General features: G+C 55.2%; 1 protein-coding gene across 1 annotated transcript; it reads right to left on the bottom strand.

Moving 5' to 3' along the window:
• Nucleotides 1-3,191: 3,191 nt before the first annotated feature.
• On the bottom strand, nucleotides 3,192-19,021 carry GPR179 (G protein-coupled receptor 179). The gene is made up of 11 exons (XM_057536197.1): nucleotides 18,228-19,021; nucleotides 16,820-16,928; nucleotides 14,813-14,900; nucleotides 14,136-14,371; nucleotides 13,268-13,336; nucleotides 12,771-12,880; nucleotides 12,244-12,482; nucleotides 11,935-12,073; nucleotides 11,191-11,296; nucleotides 10,222-10,368; nucleotides 3,192-8,686 (listed from the first exon to the last, which is right to left on the bottom strand). Exons 1-11 carry the CDS (start codon nucleotides 19,019-19,021, stop codon nucleotides 3,584-3,586), a joined length of 7,140 nt encoding a protein of 2,379 aa, XP_057392180.1. The 3' UTR covers nucleotides 3,192-3,583.
• Nucleotides 19,022-19,450: the final 429 nt, after the last annotated feature.

Raw genomic sequence — 19,450 nt, 5'->3', positions numbered from 1 at the left:
TCAATATTTGTATTTCATAGATGAATGTAAATCCAAAGAAATCATTTAGCCCTCAGCCTTTTTTTTTTTTTTTTTTTTAGCCCTCAGCCTTTGGATTTTGTTCTTAATTATCAGCTGCATCCTGGTGTGATCCCAGGAAGCGTTAGAGGAGGAAGGGGCCATGGTAGTGTGGATACATTTGGGAAATCCATCAGTAAGATTTAGTTCCCTGATTTCTAGCACCTTTTGGAGATGGTGACCTTTTTTCCAGCCCAAATTTGGAGGCAAAGATACCAGAATATGGACCTGTGTAGAGTGAAACAGCCCAGCCCCTTCTTGTTCGTTAGCTCCAGCTGGAGGAGGATGTGGGACTTCTCATGCTCGTGTCCTGGGTCATCTGAGGTATGACAAGGGAAATCACTGTCCCAGCAGCAAGCTTGGTTTATAGTACTATTACTTTGATCAGCCCTTGAGGGCTCCCCTTAAAAATCAGGACCTTCATTCTTGTGTTTCTGTTTTTCAAGTCTAGTATTTTGTTTTAAGGAGTTTATCACTTGGGTTAAGGATTAATCTGTTCTGACCTTGTCTTGAGAGTAGAGTCCAAAGAAACTGGAATCAGGTTGAGAATAACCTGACTCCTCAGTCTCTGTAAAGCTACCATTTCAGCAAAGCAGCAAACAGACCAGGCCTCACTGGGGAAAACTGATGTTTTAATAACAGCTGCTGAGTGCTGACCATAGAAACAAGATGTGTATGCTTAGGGAAGAGGCAGCGCTAGTAGGTTAATCCACAGCAGCCACCCTCATCATGCTACTTAGTTTCAACCCTTTTGGCTTAAAATGTACATCAGTTTCCAGCATTGCTGCCCAAGTGAGGTTTGATCATATCCTATTTGCCTGAGCCCTGGATTAAGGCAAAATGAGAAGGGAAGTGCTTTGCGTAGGATCCACAGCTGGGGAGTATGGAGTAAGGGGAGGCAATCCTGGGAGGGTAGGGAAACAGAAACAAAGCACTCTTTTTTTTTTTTTTTTAATGAGGATCTTGAATCAGATGCGTATGTTTGATTGATTGATTGATTGATTGATTTTGGCTGTGTTGGGTCTTCGTTTCTGTGCGAGGGCTCTCTCCAGTTGTGGCAAGCGGGGGCCACTCTTCATCGCGATGCGCGGGCCTCTCTCGTTGCGGAGCACAGGCTCCAGACGCGCAGGCTCAGCAGTTGTGGCTCACGGGCCCAGCCGCTCCGCGGCATGTGGGATCTTCCCAGGCCAGGGCTCGAACCCGTGCCCCCTGCATTAGCAGGCAGACTCTCAACCACTGCGCCACCAGGGAAGCCCCACAAAGCACTCTTAATGGCCAAACGACGTCTTGATTTCTCTGAATATATTAAAAAACAGTGTTTCAAATAAGCTGTTTCACCCCACTCCCCTATCTCTGTCTCAGGGGTCTCTAGATAATCCTAAATAGCAGCTAAGCAATAGTTGCCACCAGGGAGCCAGAGGATAAGTGCAATTTTCATTTCCCCTTGGGATCAAATCCAGCTGAGCAGATGGCCCAGATGTACAGGATTGGCTTGAAGGGCCGGGCAGAGACCATCTGCAGTGCCACCCATGTAGCTGGGCACTGGCTGAGAATTAGCCAGACAGTCCCATGGTCCTGAAGGCTGCCATGTGGCTACCTTGGGCTTTAGAGCAGGCATTGTTCTTTCCTTACCTATCTACTATTAATGTTTAGAAACATTGAAAAAATAAAATCACCATAGTGAATAAGCTAGAAACAACTGCAGTAGTCAAGAAAAAGCATTCTTTATTTTTTCCCCCATGGTTTATTTCACAACTGTGATTAGAGGGACAACTTTTCTGTTCCCAGCTAGTCCAGACCCAGTGGGATTGTTCTGAGGTGCAGAATTTGCATTGGCTCGGAAGCTGTGAGGCTAACTAGCTAGAGCCCAGAAAAACAACACACTTTAGTTACTGCTCTGGAAGCCTAGGGCAGGGGACCTAGGTAAGAGGGAAGGCCTAGATATGGAACAAGGGCCTCTGGTCTCTGAAAGTGGGTTACTCCATTCCTTCTTCTTTTTGGAAATGGAGCACTTTGCTCCTTTTTCTGTGAAGCCCTGTAGCTGCCCAGAGTATTTACATGCAGACCGATATTTTCCCCATTGGGTATTTGGTCCCCTTCTTTTGTCTTTTTCCTCCTGGTGAATGGCATCAGTATCTGTCCAGTTAGAGGGTGGGCCCCTGTGCCATGTTTAGTCTTGCCTATGTCCACCCCCACCTCACCCCTGCCAATCCTGGGACGTCTGTGACCGATGTTTTTCTCCTTCCTCATTCCCCTCTGGTAGTATCACCTAATTCCAGCACTCTGTTATCTAGGACCACTTAAGTAAGGGTAGCCTGAATTGACTTGAGAGAATTGAACCGAGCTAAGAACGAGAGAGAGCTCCCTAAGAAAGGAGGCTTTGTATTTACACGATGCCCTTTCCCTGGCCCTCAGGCCTCTAACCTGCCTCATAGCACTACTCTTTCTGAGGGCAGTTAAAGTGCTGGCTGTAAACAGGACCTCCTTTCTTTCTCGGGCTTCTCGGGAAAGAGACTGATGTGGGCCTCCTGTTACAGAGCAAGTGATTTGGAGTGGTTCTTGCATTGGAACCAGAAATTCCCCCCGGCTCCAGTTGCATTTGACAACAGAGAGGGGTCCCTTTGATGACAGCACTGAAAGGCTAGGAGAATGAGGCAGTGGGATGAACTCTGCAGATTGGCAAAAGATGGGGCAGGAAGGAGGGAAGGCCATCTGAAAAGGCTTGTAAGAGTCATACTTCTTAAACTGGGCTTAAACTTAAAGCTGGCGTGGGAAGGACCTGGAGCAATTGCTTTTCCCTTTATGCTCTCTGTCTCTGATGTTGCTTTGGATGCCAGATGTTGACGTAAGTGTGCTTGATTCTCTGTACTTCAGCAGTCAAGCAGGGCAGGTATGAGAGAATAAAGCAGAACCTGGAGATCCAAAGTCAAAATGACAGGATCTTTAAGGCATTTCAGGCACCTCTTTTGAGCCATTTAAGTTTTCCCCCTGATTTATCTTTGAACTTGAATAAGTGGCTTCTAAGCTTCCTATGGTGACCTTTATAACCTTCTGTAATCCTCAGCCCCTATGTTGCCAATGCCTTGCGTGGTTTAGTTTCTTCTCAAAAAACGTCCTTCGTAGACTTCACAGAAGAATGGGTCTGCTTTTGAGAAAATGTGGGCTGGGCACAGCTGATTTCCTTTTATCACTAACATTGGCTTTACAAGTGAGTGTCCTGTCACAGACGGCTAGTGTTGAGTATTCTAGCTGGATGGGAGGATTCATTAGAAGTAGAAGGTCCAGCCCTTGTTCTCTGGAGCAGGAAGAAGAGTTGGAAGTAAAGAGAGGATGGGATTAACTTTTGGGGTCTGAGCTAAACCCTTTTTGTACAATTTGTCTTGGAATGAGTTGACTTCTGGCCACCTTGGAGAGAGAAAGTGGCCAAGTGTGTTTGATTCAGTTTTTTTGAAACACCTAGGACTTGGAAAGGACCTTGGCTTCTAAAAGATAGCCACCCAATGTTTCACCTCACCTGATGGAGTTGTTACTCCCAGTCCCAAGGATAGACAGTTGGAGGGGTGAGTTCTTCGTGTTGAGCTTTAGACGCTACTTCTCCTTGGTCTTCGGTTAAGGAGGAAGACTTCTGAGCCTTAGCTTCCTGGAGAGTTGGCTCTGGGACTAAGCTGGTTCTCGGCCCAAGTTCTGAAGGTACTTGGAGTTCTCTGACACCTTCCAGAGTAAAAGTACTGGCTGGCTTGCTCACTTTGGGGCAGGGGCTTTTGCCTTCTGGAAGGAAGCCACCCAGAGGTCTGTGGACTAAAAGGCATGGTGGGTTCTCAGGGGCTGTGGGGCAGAGTTTCTCTGTCTGAGTTTCTGTTAAAGCCAGGAGGCCAGATTCCTCAGATGGGGCTCCAGTTACCTCCCAAAGACATATATCGATGTCTGCCATGGTCCCCTTTGTTTTATTTCCTTCTGGATCTGTGACTTCCCATTGACATAGCTCTGCCATCCTGCTCCCCATACTGCTTGCTCTGTGGGGACTGACTTTGGGTTGGTCCATGTCTGGAGCATCTGGCTGGGGGGAGAGCCCTTCTGACCTTGTGCCTTCCCAAGGACAGACCGTCTCTCGCTCTCTGTTGACTTTTACTTCTTCTGAAAAGTGTTCTTCAGTCCCTCCAGATCCTGCCTTTTGCAGGAACGTCTCTCCTTGCCCTTGAGATTCTCTCTCCACCTCTTGTTCCAGTCCCCCTTTCTCTGCTGCTCGACTCACCTCCCAAGGGCAGATTTCTGTTTTCTTATCAGAGGGAGCCTCTTCTGCTTCCCATGGACACACTTCTGCTACTCTGGCCCCCACGCTGCCTGCTGCCTGGGCACTTTCTTTGCTTCTGTCAGAAGCTTGTGGGGCTGGTTGTGGAGACAGACCCCCACAATCTTGACTCTCCTGGGGACACACAGCCTCCTGTTTCCCATCTGCACTCTCTGACTTTGCCTGAATGGCCACAGCTTTGTGCTCTGGTTTTTCTGGGGCTTTCTCCTTCTCCTCTTGAGGCTCCCCTTCTCCATCCCGTCTCGACACCCCTTCCTCAGGGATTCTTTCGGTCACCCCCCAGGGACAGGTCTCAGCTTTGGTGCCGCTGTCAGGTTTGGGAGCATGCATGGCAGGAGCATCCCACGGGCAGACCTCGGCGTGCCTGCCCCCAGCGCTGAGCAGTGTCTGAGCACCGGCTTTCGGTTGGTCAGGGCAGTGACTGTCTGGGTGGGAGAAAGAGCCCGCCGGGGCCATGCTCTCCTGTGGACAGATAGGTCGTAGCTCATTGCTTGCTTTTTCCCCATCTTCAGCAGTGACTTCTGCTTTTTCTGCTTGTTCTGGGAAGGAGCCCATCTTTGGGTCTTGTGTCAGGTCCCCTTTCTGTGCTGCTTCATCACTCACTTCCAAGGCGTGCCCCTCTGCCACTCTGCTACTCCCGCTGCTGGACAAGTCTGAGACCTTGGGGGCCTGAGCAGAGGGTGTCCTCAAGTCCTTCTCCCAAGGACACAGAGCTTCCTGCTCTTGACTCAGTTTTGTCTCCCATTTTGATATGTCTTCTCCCAGGGAGGTGAGTCTCCCCTTTTCTAGAGTTTTCTCCCTCTGCCCCATGGAATCAGTCTCCATCTCTTGTTCCGATTCCTTCCCGGGGGCTCCTTCATCCACCTCCCAGGGACAGATCTTGGCTTTTTCACTGGTAGGCACTCCCTCTGCTTCCCAGGGACACACCTCAGCTGGCCTGCACCCCACACGGTCCAATACCTGGAGCCCAGCTTTTGGTCTGTCGGTGCCCAGAGTGTCTGAATGCCGAGAGGAGCCCCCTGGATCCAAGCTCTCCCAGGGGCAGGCCACCTCCCGCTCCCGGGCCTGCCTCTCTGGCTTCTTTGGAGCAGTAACAGCTCTCTCTCCAGGTCCAAAATCTGCAGAAGCCCTTCCTGTATCATTTGGAAATTGCCTAATGGCCTCAATTCCCAAAGCCCTTTTCTCCCCTGCTCCAGCACTCACCTCCCAGGGACAGATCTCTGCCTTCTCAGCAGGCAGGATTTCCTCCGCGTCCCAGGGACAGATCTCAGCAGTTTTGCTTCCCATACTGCCTGACATCTGGAAAGTGGCTTTGGGTCTATCTGTGTCTAGAGGACCAGGTTGTGGGGAGAAGCTGCCAGGGTCCACCCTCTCCCGGGGACAGACTGCTTCCTGCTTTTGCATCTGTCCCTCAGGCTTTTCCCAAGTTGTGCTATCTTTGATTCCTGATGTTCCAGGCATCTTCTCCTTGTCCTTTTGAGATTCTCCTTTTGGTGCCTGTCCCGATGTCCAGTCCTCTGTCGTTCTTTCATTCACCTCCCAGGGACAGATTTCTGCCTTGGCAGGTGTTGCTTCCTTTGCCTCTGACCTGAGATCTTCCCGTGGACATACCTGCACTGCTCTGCTTCCTCCCTTGCTGAGGAGTTGGTCGCCAGCTTTGGATGAGGAGTTTTCTAGATGTGGGCTGGAGTGCCCAGGGGTTGTGCTCTCCCAGGGACACACTGACTCCTGCTGTTGACTAAATTTCTGCACTGCTTTCCCAGTTTGTTCCCACGTCTCTCCAAAGCTCCCTTTTCTGGAGGTTTTTCCCTTTTCCTGGAGAGATTCTCCACCTGTCCTCTGACTCATCATTTCCTTCCCTACTACCTCCTCACCCCGCTCCCAGGGACAAATCTCTGCTTTCCCAATAGCAGGAGCATCTCCCGCCTCCCATGGATACACCTCAGCGACGCTACTGCCCAAACTCCCCGAGCGCCCGGGGGTTCCCGGGGCCTGAGTAGAGACTGCTGAGGGGCCCCGGAAATCTGTCCTTTCCCACTGACAAAGAGATTCCAACCCTTCACCCAGTTTCTGTTCTTCCAAGAAGATTGCTTTCTTGGGAGTTTTCTGCTTTGCCTGGGGGAGCTTCTTTACTCCCTCCTGGGACGGCTTCTCATTCTCTCCTCCTTCACTTGCCTCCCAGGGACAGAGCTCTGCCTTGGTGATGTCAGGTGTACAAGCTCCTGGGCCAGCGGCTTCCCATGGTCGTGTCTCTACCTCTCTAGGCTCCACACTGCCCACTGTCTCAGACCTGCCCTTGGTTCTGTCAGAGTCCTGAGGGGCTGACCGAGGGGACAGACCCCCAGGATCGGCACTCTCCCAGGGACACACTGCCTCCTGTCCCCTGACCAGCCTCTCTGGCTTTTTCTGAGCAATGGCAACCACATCTTTGGGTTCTGATTTTTCTGAGGCTTTCCCCCTCTCACCTTGGGAGGCATCTAGATCTTGCCTCAGTGCCTCCTCCTCGGGGACTCCACTCACCTCCCAGGGGCAGATTTCGGCCTTGTTGCTACTGTCAGGCTGACACGTTTCTGACTCGGTGACTTCCCAGGGGCATACATCTATCACCCTCTGGTCAGCACTGCCCAGGGGCTGGAGGCCAGCTTTGGGCAGTTCCCGCCACCCCCCAGGGGCTGCTTTTGCTTGCTTAACATTTTTGTCCCTAACTGTGCCCTGCCTGACTGGCCTCAGTGTGGTAGGCCCTGTTTTACCTGCTCTCGCAACCTTCCCCTCCCCTAGACCCCGGGATGGCCTCCTGCCTCTGTCTTCTTGTTCCCTGCTGCCCTCCTGGTGACAGACTTGGAGCATTCTGCTTGTGTGAGCATTCTGTTGGTTCTGGAGGGACTCCTCGTCATCACAGGGGGCAAGCGCGGCCTGCTTACTCACCGCCTTGGGCCGGCCTGACCTGGGAGATCTGGGACATGCCCTCACACCCTCTCCCAAAGCTCGGCCCTTCTCCTTCTCAGGACTCCCTTCCCCGCTCTCCTTCTCTCTGTATGTGCTCCGAGAACGGGTCAGAGCTTTGATAGCCAGTCCCAGACTACGCATGGAACCCTGCTGAACAGGGGTCTTGAGGCTGTGGGATTTAGAGAAGACCTTGGGCCTGTCCTCATCCTCATCAGCTTCCCCCTGGAGACACCTGTCCTCTGTGTCCATCCCGTTCTCCCCAGGCCCCCTCTTCTCTACTGCTATAGAGAGGGCCCTCCAGAGCCTGGCCCGACCTGGGGCGGGAGAGTGGTTGCCTCGCCCTGGCCCCGAGGGGCCTTCCTGAGCCACATTTTCTTTCTTCGATGGCAGTTCTGCATTCTCCCAGGGGCAGATGTAGGTGAGTAGGCTGGGGCTTTGTGGGGGTACTGGGATGGGTGCCAGGGCAGGGGCGGGAGCTGGCAGCAGGGCCAGAGATAAGGTGGAGGTGGGAGACAGCATCCCCGGCTCCCCCAGGCCCACCCCGGACGTGGCCATGATGGGTGTGGAGATCTGGTGCTGGATGGGCCGGTGGGGCAGCCTTCTCACGGCCTCCTCGTGCAGCTTTCTGGAGGCGTGGGAGCTGTGCACGCTGCTCCTCTTGGCTGGGGAAGGTGGGGCCGACAGGGGAGTCGCTCGAGCTCGCTCCAGCCTCCAGGCCGAGGGCCTCCGCGCTGGGCTGGCCAGGGCGGCCTCTGCCTTCCTTCTCTCCTCCCGCTCCCTCGCCCGCTGGTAGGTCTCCTCCAGGTAGGCCTGGCTGGCCTCGAGCAGGGCCTTTTCCCTGGAACCAGCCACGACGCTCAGCGACTTGTGCAGCGAGGCGCGCCGGGCGCAGGGCAGCCGCTCTCCCACCGTCAGATTGTGGGCGCTGGCCGACCTGAAGCTCAGCGCGGGCGGCGCTGCCGCCGACTCGCGGCTCTCGGATTGCGGGCCCTTCCTGGCCAGCTTCCTCCGCAGCAGCGAGTCGAGCAGAGGCGGGTGCTGCTCCCCGCAGGGATCGCGGTCCTGCTCGCAGGTGCTGCGGGACTTGCGCAGAGCCGGCGGCGCGGCGGGCTCCCGGAGGCTGGCGCTGAGCAGCCTGGCGCTGAGCAGCCGGCGGCGGGAGGAGCCCCCGGGCAGGCTGCCGCGGGCCGGGGAGCCCGAGTCCCGGGAGTGCTGGCGGGTCAGGGCCTCGGGGAACTCGGCCAGGTACCTCATGAAGGAGCGGCCCAGGCCCTGGCGCCAGCTGCCTCGCTTCTTGCGCAGGTGCGGGTTGTTAGCGGCCATTTCCTTGGTCTTGTGGACCTCGAGCTGGGCGTAGAGCTTCTTCAGCTCGTCCTGGGGGCGGGGGGACCGGGGGAGCAGAGCTGGCGGTGAGGGCCAAGCTCTCCATCCCCTGGCGGTGCTGCTCTGCCCCTCAGCCCTTGCTCAGACCATTTTCTCTGGGGGATCTCTCTCCCACCAAGCTGTGTCCCTTCCCAGCTTTTAAAACTCAGAATTCACCTCTCCGTCCTGCAGGGCCAACAACCTAGTTCCCGAGCCTGACCCGCTCAGCTCCGAGGCCTCAGCACACCACTGCCTTCTCTGGGCACTGTGGTCTGGTGGGAAGTCTCCAGCTTGGGGGGCAGGAAACCTGGGTTTGAGGCTGCTGACCCATCATGTGCCTCCAGGCTATTTTCTTGCCCTCTCTGAGCCTCTGCTTCAATAAAGTAAGGAAAACTGGCTGCCTAGTGTTCACTTTCTTAAGAGGATTATATGAGATTGGTGGTGGGACCAGTGGGCGTGAAAACTGCCATATTCAGGTGTAAGTGACGGAATGGGGCTTTGAAAGTCTTTTGTACTTCGGATCTCTCCCCGCAGCCAGCATAGGGGAGGTACATGGGCTCCCCATACTGGAGGGTCAAGGATGGTGTCTCTGTGGCAGCGTGCCTCCACTCTTTGGCCTGCCTGCTGGATTGGGGTCTCAGTTCAGCCTATCCCCAGGGGGCAGGCGGCAGGGCAGGCAGAGCTCAGAGGATGAGGAGGATATGGAGGAAAGAGAGGCAGAGGCAGTTGAGACAAGGAAGGAATTGGGGGATGTAAACAAGTCAGTTGTGGAGGGGGCCCCAGGGGAGGTGGAGGGATGGACAAAATGGCTTCCTGGGACTGTTCCCACATGCAGGTTCTACAAGACAATGGGCTTTACCGCCAGGTCTCTTTATTTCCTACCCTCTGAGCCTCTCATTAGGGTTTCTGTGACTATAATGATATTTTTAAGCAGAAAAGTACGGTAAGGATGCTCTCCTGATGTAAGACTCAGGAAGAACTTCCTTTCTCTAACACTGCTGGGTCCAGGGAAAGGGGATCCTGGTGTGGAAATCCCTGGTAGCCACTCACTGCCTGAGTTACGCAGCCCCAATGGCCCTAGGGTCACTAAATGCCTGGTATGGAAATCCCTGGTAGCCACTCACTGCCTGAGTTACGCAGCCCCAATGGCCCTAGGGTCACTAACTGCCTGGTATGTTGGGGACTGAGGGGTTTCTTAGGCTGCCCGTCATGGTGGCCCTGCTGAGTGGGAGTGGAGGACACAGGAGACAAAGGTGATTTGAGCTCCACTCATGGTTCTGCCTCTACCTTGCCAAGTGGGCCTCAGGAATCTGGGTTCTGGGGTTTTGGGGGGAGGGGGGGTTTATCCACTGTGTGGCCTCCTTCAAGTAGAGTCAGGGGAAGCAGCTTAGGGCAATGGTGGAGAAGAGAGGGAGGCAGGTCTTAGAGGAAAAGCTATGGGGAGGAGAGGGGACCTGCAGTGGCACACAGCCCGGGTGGCAGGGCAGCTGTGCCCCCTGCCCAGTCCCTAAGTAGCATCAAGAGGAGGCGGGGAGGGCAGCACCTACCCGAATGTCTCCAGGGTCCAGGCTGTGCTCGCTCCAGGCTGAGGCGATGCTGCTGTTCAGGTAGGAGCCTGAGCGCTGCAGGTCCAGCTCGTCCTCGTACACCTCATCCAAGATCTCCTCTCGGGGAGGAGCTCCCGGCTTCCGGATCTGGCCATGGTGGGCATGATCGGGAAAAAGACTCACCTTGGCCCCCTGTCCCGTGGCATATGTATTTACTCCATAAATCTTTACCACCCCCCCTCTGATTTGGAATTCTGGGGGTCCAAGGAGTATTGTTCCCTCTCCTTCCTGATTTTCTCTAGCTCAGAGACCAGGGGTCTCAATGCCCTGCCCCCACAATTCCTAGCCATGTCCTTTAGCTCCCCCCCCCACCACCTATCTTTCTGTAACTGCTTCTGAGTTGATTTTCAGAGTCTGCCAACCTTCCAGTTGTATTACAAGGACTCCCTTCAGCTCTAGCTCTTTTTTTTTTTTTTAAACTCCAAGTGTTTTTATTTTTATTTTTTAAATTATTTATTGATTTATTTATTGGCTGTGTTGGGTCTTCATTGCTGCGTGTGGGCTTTCTCTAGTTGCGGAGAGCGGGTGCTACTCTTCATTGCAGTGCGTGGGCTTCTCAGAACGCAGTCTCAGTAGTTGTGGCACACGGGCTTAGTTGCTCCGCAGCATGTGGGATCCTCCGGGACCAGGGCTCAAACCCGTGTCTCCTGCATTGGCAGGTGGGTTCTTAACCACGGCACCACCAGGAAAGTCCTGGCTCTAGCTCTTATTTCCCTTGCCCAGGGATTGGAGACGGAGATTCCTTCCGTGACTCCTAAGTGGGCTCCTTGCTTAGGGCCCAAATCCCTCAGGGCCCAGGGTGTCATTCTCACCCTGGCCTGGAGAGGGTGCTGTGGGCACAGCAGCACCACAGTGCCCCTGGCAAAGGGGCTGCGTCTGCCTCACATCGAGGCCAGGGGAAGACCTCACCTTAGGGATGAAGATCAGAGCCAGTGTGGCGGTGACTGTGCTGTGGGTGTGAAAGAAGAAGAGGAGGAGCGTCCAGTCTGGGTGCAGGGAGGGAACCAGTACAAACCTGAGGGTGAGGTGGGAAGGGGATGGTTAGCTACAGGTGGGAGTGGCCTCTTTCACCTGTTTCAGTGGCTGTCCTCCCCAGCCCCCGCCCTGATCTCCTGGAGGTGCTCCGTGCAGTGCGGAGGGCACTCTTCCTTCTTCCTGCCCTCCCACCTCAGGGCTCATGTTAATCTCCACCTCTGAGAAGCCCTCCCAGACTACTCCAGCTTGCCTTCTCTGGCTGCTTATAGCACTTAACTCTGTTATGGACCACCCTGTGGGTTGATTCTACCTTCACCACAGGGCCAGATCCTTGTGGACACTCATAGCAGGCCTGCTGCAAGGACAGTTGGGGTGTGAGGGGGAAGAAGGCAGGGAGAATGGAGCCTGTATGTGGAGGAGAGTCGGGGGTGGGGCGTGTGGAATGGGAGAGGAGTTAGGAGTGGAGCATGCTTCCTCTTCTCGGGTGTTGGGTGAGACATGGGTTACAGGAAGGGTGTCTGTGGGGTAGAGAGAGAGCTACAGGTGGGGCCCTCCTCACCTTGCTGAGGCGTAGTAGGTGTTGCAAGGAGGGCTGTGGGATGGGGGTACCCTCACCTGGGAGAGGTGAGGAGTGGTGTTAGGGTGGGAGGCGTGGTGGGTAGGAGGGCCCGTCCTCACCTGGCTGCGTGGAAGGCAGCAGAAAGCAGCAGCTCGTTGTGCAGGGCGATGCCCATGTACCGCGGCTCGTGGAAGGCTGAGGGAACAGCCCGGGCGGCGTAGCAGAGGAAGCTGCCCCAGCACAGGAGCAGCATCTCGGCTGTGGGGAAATGAGGAGGGCCGGGTACCACCTCATACGCCATGCACCCCTTTCTCTGCAGGTCGTGCTGGGGGGAGCCCAGTCCAGGGGTACAGGTACAAGGCAGGAGGACCCCTGGAGGTACAGGGAGGGGGACCAGAGTGAGGCTGGGCTCAGTAGAAGCAGCTCACCCACAACCATGATGTAGTCCCAGCGGTCGTGGTGGCAGAGGTAGAAGTGGCGGCCTGTGTGGGTGTGGCCTCGCGCCACCAGGGACGTGTGCTGAACGCCTTGCTCCAGGACCCCCGCTGTCCATACAGCCAGGAAGCCCAGCACCAGCAGCAGAAGCAGCCCCAGACGCTGCAGCAGCCGCCCACTGCTCAGGTGGGGGCCCCGCTGGGCCGTTCGAGACAGAAACAGCTGGAGCACTCTACAAGGGTTAGAGTGTGGCTGGTGGATGCAGGGAGGGGAGATGCCGCTGACTTTTGCTTCCCTTCCCTCCACACATCCCTGTCCTCCCATCCCTTCCATGGTTCACCACCTCCTCTTACCCCCAAAAAAGTTACACAGAGGGGAGGGCCATAGTGATGGGAGCAGGCCTTGGGGGCACAGAGGAGTAGAGCTGGTAGGGGTCTGGCTGTGAAGAACTTCATTTCGTAAATGAGCTGGGGTAGCCTGGAGTGAGCAGCGTGAGAGCAAGCTCTGCCCCAGACCCTACCTATAAAGCTTGAGTACAATAGTGCCGTAGACAATGGCAAAACCCAGCAGCCGGACCCAGCGGAGGGCGATGCAGCGGAATACACTGGGCTTGAAGTACAGGATGAAGACCTGGTGGGGAGGGGGCAAAAATAGTTGCTCTCCACTGCACTTCCACTGTGTGCCAGGCCCATGCTAAACACATTGCTGATCCTCCTAACCGCCTTGTCATAAAGGGCATCATCACCTCCATTCTGCAAAGGAGCAGCTTTGTTATCAGAGAGGTTAGGTAACTTGTCCTAAGTCACACAGCAGGTCATAGAGCTCCTTTTAAGCCTGGCTGTTTGGTTCCAGAGCTCACTAGACTAGCCTGTCATTTGTGGGTATGAGTTGGAGGATTTTGAGGTCTCTGAATCCCCCCAGCAGGGCAGAGAGGAAGGATTCTGGGGCTTGGAGGGTACCAGGTTGGGATTATGGGGGATCCTGGGAGGTGGGGTCAGCCTCTGGCCACAGACTCACAGGGAAGTAGAGCAGCAGGGATCCAAAAAGGATGGTTTCCAGCAGTACCACTCCAGATGCCCGGATCCTCTGTGAACCCAGGAAAGAGAGAGGTATGTAAGCAGGGCAGCAAGAGGACAGAGCCTGGAGGATGGTACAGGAGGGTCTCAGGCCTGTTTGAGGGGTCACCCCATGGCCCTGGGCTAAAGCTTCACCCTGTAACATTAGCTCTGCCCTCTCCATCCACAGCTACTCTCACCGCAGGCTCTTAGCTCCACTGGCACTAAGGCTGGCTAAGGCAAAGTTTTCATATAGCTCCTGCCACCCCAGGCCCATGCCCCTCCCAGTCCCAGCCTGGGCCTTGCTACAGACCTGGGCTAGAATCAGAGGTTGCTGGAGCTAGAAGGGATCTCAGGCTTTCCTCCAAGCTTTGGGTCAGACTGCCTCCTTGTCTAGAAATTGGCTTCTCTGTCAGTTGACCGTCAACTTTGGCTCAAATGTCATGTTCTCCAGAAAGTCTTCCCATGCCATCTCAGGCAGGGTGACTGGGTCCCCTCTCTGAGCTGCCACAGCAACTGACACCTCTATCCTGGCCCCTGTTTTGCTGTGCTGTCATTTTATTTACATGTCTGAGGGGCCAGATCACTTCCCCTAGTGCCTACACAGTGTTTTGAATCAAGTCCAATGCCTTCATTGAGCAGGTGAGGAAACAGGTCTAAGGTGGTGAGGTCACTTGCCTCATGTCACATAGTGAGTTAGATTAAGAATCAGGGCCAGAACCCATTTCTCTCAAGTTCTAGTCTTAGGTAGTCTCTGGTCTCTGGTTGATGCTAGAGACTCAGGATGGGTAGGACACGTGTGTAGAAGAGAGATGTGGGGCCTCCCTTGCCTTGCTCTGGCGGCAGCGATAGGAGACCAGCATGCTCAGGAAGACGGCCAGCATGCAGCACGTCTGAGAGGCCAGCACCACTGCCCGCAGCGCGGGGGCTTCCTCCACCAGGCACGGCGTGGCATCCAGGCAGCTGGAGCAGCCCTCAGCACATGGTTGGCACCGCAGCAGCCTCCCGGAGCTGCCTTGAGGGGACCCGAATTGCCCGGTAGGCTGGGCAGCACCCTCCTCTGAGCCTATAAAGAACAAGATGGGTGCAGGGAGAGGGGCATGGCTGGGACATCCTGAGACCCCCCAGCCTTCTCTCCCAATGGTCACCACAGCTCTCTCCCTGCCCTCTTATGGTCTGTGGCCCCTGGGGTAGCATCAGGATGGGTAGGAATGAAGAAGTGGGTACTTTCAGGGGAAGGCAGGGTAACAGGAAGAGGTGATGCCAGGCTAGGACTCACTGCGAGGTCAGCTTGCATCAGACTGGCATGTTATAAGCTCATTCTCGGAAGGAACAGACACCCCCAAATTGGACCCTGCCTGCCTCTCCTGCTTCTCTCGACATTCTTCCCTTGCTCCATGAGTTTTCTCCCAGTGTCTCACCCCAACCTGCCTTTCTTCCCCAGATGCCCCCCTCCAATCAGCCCAGCCTGTAAAACACCTTCCTGGCCCTCCGCATAGTTACATACCCCCGGAGCTGCTTGCCCCATAGAAGCCAGGTCGGCAGCGGCAGAGGTAGTGGCCAAGGACAAAGCCCTGACTCTCCAGGGGGACACACTGTGGGGATGACAAACACAATCGGTATTTATATGAGGCTTTTCCTCCTGGGAAGAGACGGAGGGTGCATCTACCTTCCTATCCACGGCCCCTGGGTCTACACTGGGGAGCCCCACCAGAAAGCCACCCCAGCCCTTGGGAAGCCTTCCATTCCTGGAAACCCTCCTCTGCCCCCACCATTGCCTCTCTTCTCAAAGAGACCTCCAAGCAAGGAGCATGGAGATGGATCACCCTTTTATTCAGACTGGCCCTGACAGGAGCCTCACAGGTCCCATTTCCCAGTGCCCAGCTGATGCTAGAGCAAGGTGCTGGGGAGGTGGAAGCAGGGAGAAATCTGAGCTCAACCACACCTGTGTGCCTACATCCTGCTTCAAGGGTCCCCATCAGCCTCCCTCTTCGGCACACAGGTGGGTTGAAAAGGCCCCCATGGAGGAGCAGCTTCCTCCATCAGGGCCATCTGGCTTTGGCGCAGGACTGCTCTCCCCAGCCCTAATGCCAGGCTAATGCCAGGCTGGTGGGATGCCAAGGCCAGCTCTTTATTCCACCTCCACCCACTGATGTTTGCCCAGCAGGGGACAGAGCAGACCTCAGAGCCAGGCAGGGAAGATGAGCCCGTGGATGAGGTCAGACCTACTGTGGGGAGTGGCTGGGAACAGACAGCAGTGGGGCAAAGGAAGGAAGATTACATATGCAGCCCCTAGAAGGTGCTTCTGAAATCGTGGCCCAGCTTCCCCTCTTACTCAGACCACTGGAAAACGTTCTGTTCCTGCCATAGACAAATGCATCCCCAGAGACACGAATGTGGCTGGGTTTAAAAGTGCACTGGGGGCTTCCCTGGTGGCGCAGTGGTTGAGAATCTGCCTGCCAATGCAAGGGACACGGGTTCAAGCCCTGGTTTGGGAGGATCCCACATGCCGCGGAGCAACTAGGCCCGTGGGCCACAACTACTGAGCCTGCGCGTCTGGAGCCTATGCTCCGCAACAAGAGAGGCCGCAAAAGTGAAAGGTCCGCGCACCGCGATGAAGAGTGGCCCCCACTTGCCGCAACTAGAGGAAGCCCTAGCATGGAAACGAAGACCCAACACAGTCAAAAATAGATAAATAAATAAAATTAAAAACAAAACAAACAAAAAAAAAAGTGCACTGGACAATGGGAGCCCTTATCCATCCCTGGACTGATAGCTCCAAACACATGTGCCCTGAAGACCAACAGATGCCCAAACCCACCACACCTCCCAGCAGCCTGCAGGGCTCCCCTTGGCTTTGGTTCAGCTCAGGAACAAGCATGCAGTCAGTGTAACTGTGGAGTGGATTAGTTCACTGACCTGCCAGTTTCCCAGTACTGGGCTTGCAGGATTACCAACCATTGCTTTCCATTATCCAGATTCTCCTGCATCCACGGCTTTGATTTTGCCAGCATCTCGCCTGGGTTCCATCACCTTTACCAGTCCCAGAGCTCTTCAAGTTCCTTCTCTGGTTAGTCTCCTCCTACACCCCAACCAGCAATTCTACTTATTTCAACAAACACCCAACAGAACATCCTTTGTGGGTCAGAAGGAGCCCAGAGCTCTGTTGACATGGAGAATGTGGCTCAGGAGAAGGAAAGGGGACGATTAATAGAGGCTCAGGAGGCGGTCCTGGGAAGGGATCCTGGAGCACCCAGTACCAGAAGGGAGAGCAGACAGGGAGCACACTGAGAATGCAAAGGAATGAAGGTGGCTGTCTCGGGTGGGGGAAGGGGCTAGGCTGTATGTGTCCTCACTCTTAAAAAGCCTGGTATCTCATCTCTATCTATCTTATCAGTAGGAACTTCCCTGAAGCCCGGAGAGGCTGGTGTGCCTTTGTCAGCTGCTCCTGATGGCAGTGATGGGAAAGGGGAGGGAGGCAGGACACCAGCACCCCCACCCTCTGTATCCTTACCTGGGTGCTGTTGAGATCACACAGGTGTGTGTTAGAGTACCAGCCTGGGCCGCTGGCACACTGATTGATGTCCACACTCTGAAGATCTACGTCCATCTGCACCTGCCCCCTAGGGCAGTGAATTGGCAGTTAGGGGTACAGTGAAGGATGCCAAGGTGGACATGTGTTCTTGGACCCCAGACTATGAGGCAATGCAAGCTCTACAAACTTTAGCACAGTGGCTGCAGTGTGCCAGGAGAGAGGGCACACACGCATGCCATTTCTCCAGTGCTGTTAACCCTCGCTGTCTCTGCAACAATCCTCCTCCCCTTAGGTTTTTCCCTGCCCCCGCCCCCCATCCCTCAGGTTTTCAACATGCTAGCATTTCCTGATTTCTATCAATGGGAAAGGGAGGGGGCGAGACATATGGGAGCTGCAGCTCTGATGATCTGTCTGAAAGGGATATTCACACTTCCCCACTGCATGTATATACACACTCACACACATACACGCACGCAAAGCGCAGCTATTAACCACCCCCTCACTCTGCCCAAACCAGGTCTGAATTGATCACAGCAAAGGAGATATGGAATAGAGGGGCCCAGAGTCAGAGCTGCCTGGCCCAAGGGCTCTCAACCCCTGCTCTGGGCTGAATGGGGAGAGAGCTGGCAAGGAGCCAGGCTGCCTGTGGCCAGGAGAGGAACTCTGCCGGGGACAACGAATGGGGACACAGAGCTGGGAAAACAAGGTCGATTGTTGAATGCTTTGCGGTACACTATACATCTGCTCCCTCCTTCCCATCATGGCTCCCAATCACCTCTTTACTCCAGCTGAGGGAGGAAGTCAGTTATTTGAGGAGTATCATAGGCTATTGGGGTCAGGACTTGATATAAGAATATAGCCATTGGGAGTAGCCCTGGGGATCTGGCCAACTCCTGGACAGAAAAGGCAATGGTTCCAAGCCTCCCCCCAAGTGTTCTCCTTCCCTAGCAGAAGCCTCCTTTTACAGTTCTAGATTGCTAGGGAGCAGCGAATTTCACTCCCGAAGTGCCCATCTGACTCCTCTGAGAAGCCAGTGCATGAATTGTAACTGTATCCCGCACCAAGCCCTCTCCTGCCTTGTACCCACTACTCAGACCTGGAGGCCAGGACCTATGCCCAGCTATGTCCACACATCTGTACACACACACGTGTATACCTACTTGTAAATGGAGTGACTTATATGTAGTACATACACACACCTGTATATGTTAACACACAGTTGCAGATTCCCAGAGTCAACTGCAGATATACACAGCTGAATGCAAATACACACACCTGTGTCCCCCACACATGTGCATACCAAATGGCCTACGCACAGCTGGCTGGACTTGGGCCCCCCACCCCACAAATCCACAATAGCATCAAATCCTGCACAAAACCCACTTACCTGATCTCCGGGCTGAGGTCTGGCTTGAGTCCATAGAAGGCGGCTGAGAGTGTGATAAGCCAGCCCGGACGGAGCCGGCCCTCCTGGCATTCCAGGAAGGGAAGAGACAGCCTCACGTGCTGCAAGTCCCCCACATATCCATCCCCCTGTGGCCACTTGGGACTGCCAAGGCTCCCTAGGTCATTGGTCAGCACCCGCTTCTGCAGGTCAGGGGTGTCCAGGGCCCCGGTTGGGCTCTCCTTCTGCACCCTGCTCCCGGACAAGTCCTGAAGGATGGTCTCCTCCCCCATCCTGGTGGCCTGCAGGGCCAGCTGCAGGTGGCTGGCCCCCAGTGGAGGGTTAAAGGTCAGCAAAACCCGGTATGCCCTTGGGTCCCCCTCGGCCACGCTGCGGACCAGTGCCTGGTACCACTCCACATCCTCCTCCACACTGGACTCCCGGATGTCGTTGGCTTGTAGCAGCATGTTGAGGAAATTGGCAGCCTGCGTAATGGTGCCCGCTGCCCTCCATAGGATTGGGGGGAGCCCTGGTCTGGCTCCTGCCCCATGGGCTTCATAGCGCTCACTGCAATTAGCCCCTGACAGCTGTTGGGCATCTCCAGAGTAGAGAAAAGCCAGGGCTGCCTCAGCCCCCTCCGGGGGCACCCACATGGGTACAGATCCTGGCTTGACTTGGGAGGACAGCGCGGGCAGAGAGCGGAGGAGCCTCGGACCCCCCAGAGCCCAGCCACAGAGGAAAGAGCAGCCCAGCAGCCCCCACACAGGAGGAGGCATGACCACTGCCCTGGTGCCCATCCTTGGGGCAGCTCTCAGGGACCCTGGGGTCCAGGCTGCCCGGGGTATTGGAGGCTCAGGAGATCCCAGGCAGAGGCTGGCCGCAGTCTAGGGCTGCCTGCTTGCACACCTCCTATCCTTGCTTTCTCTCTTCCTCTCTTCCTCTCTCTCATGCTCACGCTGTCTTGCTTGTTTTTTTCTTCTCTTTCACGTCATCAGCTGGCTTCTGGACGTAGGCATGAGGGCTGTGTTCCCTGCTCTCTCAGTGTGGCCCCTCGTCGCAAACCCTTTTAATCCTGGCATACCACTCTTCCCTCCCCCGCTTATCCAATATCTAGGCTCACTCCCCACCCTACATCAGATGCTCCAGGGAGAGACAGAAGGGACCAGTCGTTCTCTCTCTTCCTCCCTCCCCCGCTCTGCCCTTTGCTCCATTAGGAGAGATGGGCA

Source organism: Balaenoptera acutorostrata, chromosome 20, assembly GCF_949987535.1.
Source record: "Balaenoptera acutorostrata chromosome 20, mBalAcu1.1, whole genome shotgun sequence".
NCBI classification, from domain to species: Eukaryota; Metazoa; Chordata; class Mammalia; order Artiodactyla; family Balaenopteridae; genus Balaenoptera; species Balaenoptera acutorostrata.
This window is presented reverse-complemented; position numbering and strand designations above follow the sequence as displayed.